Source organism: Pimephales promelas, chromosome 25 (genome assembly GCF_988280905.1).
Source record: "Pimephales promelas chromosome 25, fPimPro1.hap1.1, whole genome shotgun sequence".
NCBI lineage: Eukaryota > Metazoa > Chordata > Actinopteri > Cypriniformes > Leuciscidae > Pimephales > Pimephales promelas.
In genome coordinates, this window is record NC_142793.1 from 2,012,501 (window position 1) to 2,020,479 (window position 7,979).

Consider the following 7,979-nt stretch of genomic DNA (forward strand, 5'->3'; position numbering starts at 1 on the left):
ATATACCTGTGAAATGTAAGTTGAGCACTGAGGAAAGCACCACATCTCAAACGCATTAAACAGCGCGCAAGTATATCTTGTCAGTCAGCAACAGTGTCTGTCAGAGCATTTGACAGGGCGGCAAGCTGCCTTAAACTTGTTAACTATATCAAAGTGATTTTGACGCAATTAATATAAGCTTGTGTCATGTTTAGGACAAATTGTACTACGTAGCCTAGCTACTTTCACTGCAGCAGCTCACACTGCAACCTCCGCTATTTTTCAGATGTGCTCATATCAAACTACTGTATCGATATAAACGGTATTGCCTCATTCCATATCGTTTCAAAAAATATAACGATACATCGTACAAACTCGATATATCGCCCAGCCCTACTTCAGTACCAAGAATAATTCCTTGTGTGGCAATAAAACTGTTTCTGATTGTTCTTTTGGTTTTGCACTTCGATCTTTGTGTGTGAATGTAAAAGTCTTGCAAATGTTCAGCTATATCACACATTATTGGAAAGGTATTATTTGAAAAAGCCTATTACTATTTTAGACTATTACTGCCAGTGTCTTCTTACAACCATCGAAGTTGGTTAAGGTTAGTCACACTTTTTAGAAACTTCTTGGATTGCATGCTGAGAGTTGCAACCCTGTTGTTATTATTATACACTGACAGCCCTATTTTAGATATTTCTTTCTTTCACAAAATGCAAATCTGTGTCATGGTAAGTAGATGTGTCATCTGTACTTGTACGCTTCCACAGAACACAGAGATTCAGAGACTCCTGCGGAAAGCCTGTGCTGAAGTCCCGGATCTCCGTCTGGTCAAACCACACTCCAGAGGACTAGAGGGCATTGTGGGTAAGAATCCGAGAGTTTTATTTCATCTCCAGAAATGCTCTAGTAGGCTGTGATGTGTTTTTTTGGCATATATAGAGTTTTATCAGCTTTCAAAAAGCATCTCATCATCATCGCCAACAGGACACTCAATAGATCACAGAGTGAAACGACGTGAGAGTCCCAACAGTGGCAGACGAGACTTAGATCACACTAAACAAAGGTACGTTTACTGTCCATTAATGGCTTGTTTATTGATATAACATTGTGATATCTGCACTTTATTTATTTATTTATTTATTTTTTTTGTATAAATCTAATGTTCTTGTTACATGTAATGTCACATTTTCCTGGTGAAATATTACCTTACATTACATTAAAAAGAAAATGTAATTCTGTTTTGGATTTTTACATTAAAAATGTTATAAGTCAATGGGCTCAGAGGAGGCAAGAGAGAGATGAGGACTCCTGCTGTAACTCCACCTGTTGGTGTCACTGTTGGACAGTTTTTCTTTTAAAAATGATTTATTTATACCTTTTTTAAGGTCACGTTTTTGCATTTGCATTGTTTTATTTTTGAAAATATGGATCATTTTCTCATCCAGTTTTTTTGGAGGCACTGCCTCCCTTGCCTCCTCGGAGGAAATGCAGTCAAATCAGTGAACTATTATTACAATTTAAAAGACCCGTTTTATATTTGGAAATATTTAATTGTAATTTATTTTTCTGAAGAAAGCAGAATTTTCAGTGACTCAGTGTCACGTGATCCTTCAGATGTCATTCTTTAATATTTTTAAGCATTATTTAAGGAATAAAAAGTGAAAATAACAGCATTTATTTGAAATATAAATCTTTTGTAACATTTTAATTGTCTTTACTGACACCTTTGAGCAATATAGTGCGTCCATGCTTAATAAAACTGTAATCTTAAACCTTTAAAAAAAACAATCCCCCATTGTGATCATTCACTTGCTGACTAGAGTGACTTCTCCTCGATATGATTTCAAGCTGTTTATGAGAAACTTGTGCTCTTGACAGGAGTCAGAAGAGGAGTGACCGAGCAGCAACCGCCTCAGCAGTTGCACAGGTACTCTTCTGCACAAAATCATTTGGTTCTCTACCTACTAATTATTATTACTATTATCATCATCATTATTCACCCAGCCATACTCATCTATATCATAAAATGTAATTTAAAATGATTTGGTCTTCCTTATTGTGCTATTTTAAAGGCTCCTAATTTTCGAGTGTCCTACAATACACTTACATGCATCCAAGGTCCAAAAACACATTTTCTCATAATACTGTATATTCTGCAGCATCAGCTCTTTTCTCAAAGTCCCAATTCAGAGGCTACATCTTTCCAATGCTGAATGCGTCACAACGAGTGGATCCTTCTCAGCCTAGCCTATCCCACGATTCATTGCTCGCCAGCGATAACTATTTTTATTTATTTTATTTTTTTAAGAGAGAGACAATGCTGGATTGCACTTTAAAATGCAAGTATTGTTAGTTTTCAACTTACTCATATCTATCATTCCCTTTCGGCCAGTCTCACTAGAGAGGCCAATCTACTTCGAGTGAAACTAAACAAGCCAATACACATTGTCATGCAATCATTTGCAGCACCTGCGCAGCCTCGCAGTGCGGGTATATAACGAGCAGCTGGTGCGATTGCACTCTAGCTTTTTACTTCAGAGCCAAGCACTTTGATGTCTCTACATTGTTTGAGAAACTTCACAAGCCTTTCTGGACCTCTTCTTCCTGGTGACAGCAGGAACTTCGCGCCACGACTGACCTCGCGCTTCGTGTGACGAAGGTTACCACATGGTCAGTGGGTCATGCGATGTCCACACTAGTGGTCCAGGAACGTCATCTCTGGCTGTGTCTGGCCGACATGCGGGAGACCGACAACCTCAGGTTCCTTAACTCCCCCGTGTCCCAGACCAGCCTCTTCGCAGTCGAGAACTTTACCCAGAAGTTCTCAGCTGTTCAGAAGCAGACTGAGGCCATCAAGCACATCCACACCTCTTCTATCGCCAGCAGTCAGAAGTGTACAGTCTGAGAACTCCACCGAGCTGCCTCCTGCACCTCCTGCCCTGTGGAACCAGTTAAGTGCTGCACAGCACACGCAGACTCCGCTATGGGCGTCTCCCAAAGAGAGCCTCCCGAGCCATGTCCCTGTGTTCCACCTCCCTGTGGTCCTACCCTTCAGGCTGTCCTGGTCCCCCTGTGTCTTCACGAAAGTCACGGAGGAGGCCCTTGTTCCCATGAGAGTTCCCAACTATCTCAACGACTGGCTCATACTAGCACAAACTCGAGATCAGCTATGCAAACCCAGGGACCTCGTGCTCAGGCACCTCAGCCAGTTGGGTCTTCAGGACAACTGGGAAAAGAGCAAACTCACCCCTTTGCAGAGGATCTCTTTTCTCGGTATAGACTTGGATTTGGTCGGACAGACAGAGCGCCTCACAGAGCAGCGCTGGGGTGCCACGTACAATGGGCATGCAGTGTCAGGGAGGTGGACAGATCAATTACCTTGGGTTGCTAGCATTACATCTCGCACTGAGCCACTTGAAAAGGCGGCTACAGGGCAGGGACGTGCTGGTCCGCACGCGACTGTTGCGTACATCAACCGTCAAGGTGGTCTCGTTGCATTTTGCAACTCAGCTGCCTTCTCCTCCTCAGAGACACCTCACTGCCTGCTATTTTACTCCCTGACCGAGGGGACACTCGGCATGGATGCACTGGCACACAGCTGGCCACGGGCCTCCGCAAATATGCATTTCCCCCAGTGAGCCTGCGTGCACAGACACTGTGCAAACTTAGGAAGGACAAGGAGCAGGTCCTTCTGGGGACTCCCTATTGGCCCACCCGGACTTGGTTCCCAGAACACATGCTCCTTGTGACAGTCCCTCCCTGGCCCATTCCTCTGAGGAAGGATCTTCTTACTCCTGGGCACCCTATTGCACCTATAGGGTTCTAGGTGACTTACCCCCTGAGGTACCATCACTTCAGCACGGGCACCGTCCTCGAGACGTGTTTACATCCTGAAGTGGAACCTGTTTGTCGAGTGGTGTTCTTCTCGCCGAGTAGACCCCTGAAGATGTTCGATGGGGTCAATGATTTCCTTCTTGCAGCAAGGATTGGAGCGAAGGCTGTCTCCCTCCACCCTCAAAGTACATGCTGCCGCTATTTCAGCTTATCACAACCACATAGATGGCAAAACAGTGGGTATGCACGACCTGGTCGTCAAGTTTCTTAGGGAAACCCTCCATACCCTCTTGGGACCTTTCCCTGGTGCTTCGAGCACTTCAGGATGTCCCCTTTGAGCCTCTGCAATCAGTCATGACCTACATCTCCGTTCCTACGCTCAGGGAACGAGGGTTACCATATGTAACCGAGACGATATCTTCCAGTCTCAGGAACAACTAAGTTTGAGGGTCAAAGACGCTTTTCGCTGACAGAAATACAGGGTGCATAAGTCAGGACACCCCTAGGTTAAATTCCCATAGAGGCAAGCAAATATTTATTTTAAAAATGCCAGTTATTTTATGGATCCAGGATACAATGCATCCTGATAAAGTGGCCTTGGCCTTTTGGATTTTGCTCCCCAATGAAGACCATAAACTGCAAATCTGTTACAAACCTATGCAGATTTAGCAGGAAGTGAGACTGGAATTACTGACAACTTGTTTCAGTTCAGAATCGATTATTTCTATTCAGAGACATTTATCGGCATTTTGATCTTTGACACTTTACAGATATTTTACTTTATATTACATTACACACTAAATGAAAGGCAATATCCCAAAAAGCTTAATAGGGGCACTTTAAATAGTGTGGTTTTGTTGGTCTTTTTTTAATGGAAATTAAAAAAATAAATATAATAACATGTTTAAATATAATAACTTGCTAACATGACTCCTGTTTGACCGATTGTCCATAGACTCCAGACAGTCCGAGTGACCGACGGAGACTGATGAGAGGAGAAACGCTGGACATCAGTGGGCCGCAGTCGCCCCAGAGCCACAGCAGGAGCCTGACCCGCTGTCACACCATCAGCCAGGACCTGACCCAGCGCTCGCTCCACACACCCTCAGCCGACCCGCAGGACCTGACCCAGCCCTCGCTCCACACACCCTCAGCCGACCCGCAGGACCTGACCCAGCCCTCGCTCCACACACCCTCAGCCGACCCGCAGGACCTGACCCAGCTCTCGCTCCACACACCCTCAGCCGACCCGCAGGACCTGACCCAGCCCTCGCTCCACACACCCTCAGCCGACCCGCAGGACCTGACCCAGCCCTCGCTCCACACACCCTCAGCCGACCCGCAGGACCTGACCCAGCTCTCGCTCCACACACCCTCAGCCGACCCGCAGGACCTGACCCAGCTCTCGCTCCACACACCCTCAGCCGACCCGCAGGACCTGACCCAGCCCTCGCTCCACACACCCTCAGCCGACCCGCAGGACCTTACCCAGCCCTCGCTCCACACACCCTCAGCCGACCCGCAGGACCTGACCCAGCCCTCGCTCCACACACCCTCAGCCGACCCGCAGGACCTTACCCAGCCCTCGCTCCACACACCCTCAGCCGACCCGCAGGACCTTACCCAGCCCTCGCTCCACACACCCTCAGCCGACCCGCAGGACCTGACCCAGCCCTCGCTCCACACACCCTCAGCCGACCCGCAGGACCTGACCCAGCCCTCGCTCCAAACACCCTCAGCCGACCCGCAGGACCTGACCCAGCCCTCGCTCCACACACCCTCAGCCGACCCGCAGGACCTGACCCAGCCCTCGCTCCACACACCCTCAGCCGACCCGCAGGACCTTACCCAGCCCTCGCTCCACACACCCTCAGCCGACCCGCAGGACCTTACCCAGCCCTCGCTCCACACACCCTCAGCCGACCCGCAGGACCTGACCCAGCCCTCGCTCCACACACCCTCAGCCGACCCGCAGGACCTGACCCAGCCCTCGCTCCACACACCCTCAGCCGACCCGCAGGACCTGACCCAGCCCTCGCTCCACACACCCTCAGCCGACCCGCAGGACCTGACCCAGCCCTCGCTCCACACACCCTCAGCCGACCCGCAGCCGCTGGCCATGGATGTGGAGTCTGGGGGAAGCCATGTGGACACCGCCGTCACAGAAATGGACAGTGTTGTGTTGTGATGTACCTGATGTCCAATGTTTTCTTCAAACAACTCCTGCTTAATAGACTAAATATAACCCTCTCATAGTAAATCTGTTCCGCCTCCCCGTCCTGGTCTTTACTGTTTTGTTGAAGTAGCTTAATTGACCTGAATATGCAAGGACTGTTTCCAAGCTGAACATATTTCCTCATGCCTTTGGTTTATGAGATGGTAAAAAAACAGTTTTAGAGGTTTTAAGTGGAAACTAGAGTTCTCCGCAGCAAGAAGAGGAAGTTGCTTTTTTTTAATTGCACTTCCAAATGTCGCTCTTAAATCACAAAATATAAGAAATAGTTTGCATATGTCAACACTGATGGGTGAAATGACAGACACAGCAATGAAAAGGATCAGACAGAAACCAGCTTTAGTGAGTATTTCAGATGTGTGAAGAAACGTTCTTATTTTATAACGTAGGTTAAAGGGAGACATTTAGAAGAACCTGTACTGAAAGAGTGTGCAGGGTTTTTTTTATTATTATTATTATTTAAACAAGCACCTAATTTTCTTTCACAATGTCACATTATGAAAAGGGATAATATCATGTAGCAAGATTTTAGTTTTTCTTTACAAAACTGAAGTGTTTCGTTTCATTAATCATATTTACATTTGCTAAACATGCTCTACTTCTAATAGGTAGTTAATAGTGTGTTTTTGTCCCCTCATTTTTATTTTCTTTTAATGTCTTCCAAATATTATTTTTCTGTTTTGATTAATTCCATTGGTCTTTTACGGGATGAATCTCCATTTTAAACTGTCCCTCAAATCTAGCAGTTAATTACACTGATAATAAAGCTGATGAATCACCTTTAATAATAATGCAGATGAATTGTATTTGGTTATTTATTTTTTCTTCTGATTACAAGGTGAAAATGTTGCATTTGTGAAGGAGTGAAGAATTCCTGCGGGATAAATGTGATCTAGGTTCAGCAGGGGTCAGTGTTATGGACCACGGCTCTATTTAAATCATGCACTTTATTCCCTGGCAAGGTTACTGTGTTTGTTTGGTTGGTTTACCAATATGACTTTGCAGTTTACTAACAACACATTTTGAGTGGCAGGTGTAAGTGCATTTTCTACTGCAAGAGTGTGTGTGTGTGTGTGTGTGTGTGTGTATGTTCGAAGGTTTAGATTTAATGCTGGACAGAAAGTAATTAAATATCTTCACACAAATTGACGATGTAATGAAAATAGCTGGCTTGTGATGTGATCAAACATCTTTGAATGTAAGGTTTTTTGTGGGAATCTGATGAGTTAGAGAGCAATTATTTTTGTATTCCATTTCAGTTTTTTTTCTGTAACAATGCAGTAAATGTGCCTTATTTAATTTGTGCCAAAGTAATGTAATAAATCCATATTAGAAATGAAGAATATTGCTAATTAATTGGTGACGTCGACAGGATCTACCTACACAAATAGCCATGCAGTGTAACACATTACGACATATTACATAACTTTTTATACAGAAACTTAAAGCCTTACTTTTAAATTTACAAAAAATATATATATATATATACATATAAATATATATACTTCACCACCTAGTAATGTCTTGATTACTGAATAACTGTTTTCTTGACAAATTTATTTAAACAGACATGACAGCGACTGTATAGCCTAAATTATTATATTTCAAAAACTGAGTAGAAAATTATCTTTTTAATTAGATTTTGCCTTATGTGAAATTTACAGTGTTGATCATTATATCTAAAAATGAATAGCTACTCAATTTAATAATTTGGGCTATGTTACCTTTAATATTAAATGCGTAATTAAGTGCTCCCCTTATAGTTTAAGGGGACCTCCAATTCAGTGGTGTATAAAGAACTTACTTAATAAAACGTAATGTTTTATTACCTTAGAATGAGACATTTATATCTCCATAACCGCTGGAATCCTCTTCTATGAAGGTCGCCATGTTGTGACGTCATATTTCTACCGTAACCGAACGAGAA

The 7,979-nt window shown here is 44.3% G+C and overlaps 1 protein-coding gene across 1 annotated transcript in view; it reads left to right on the forward strand.

Moving 5' to 3' along the window:
• Positions 1 to 7,229, forward strand: part of ankrd27 (ankyrin repeat domain 27 (VPS9 domain)) — a 43,199-nt gene extending 35,970 nt beyond the window's left edge. The window contains exons 26-29 of the mRNA XM_039656678.2: positions 753 to 849; positions 970 to 1,048; positions 1,864 to 1,912; positions 4,775 to 7,229. Of these exons, the coding sequence (XP_039512612.2) occupies positions 753 to 849; positions 970 to 1,048; positions 1,864 to 1,912; positions 4,775 to 6,007 (1,458 nt within the window). The 3' untranslated portion in view covers positions 6,008 to 7,229. The remainder of the gene's footprint in view (positions 1 to 752; positions 850 to 969; positions 1,049 to 1,863; positions 1,913 to 4,774) is intronic.
• Positions 7,230 to 7,979: the final 750 nt, after the last annotated feature.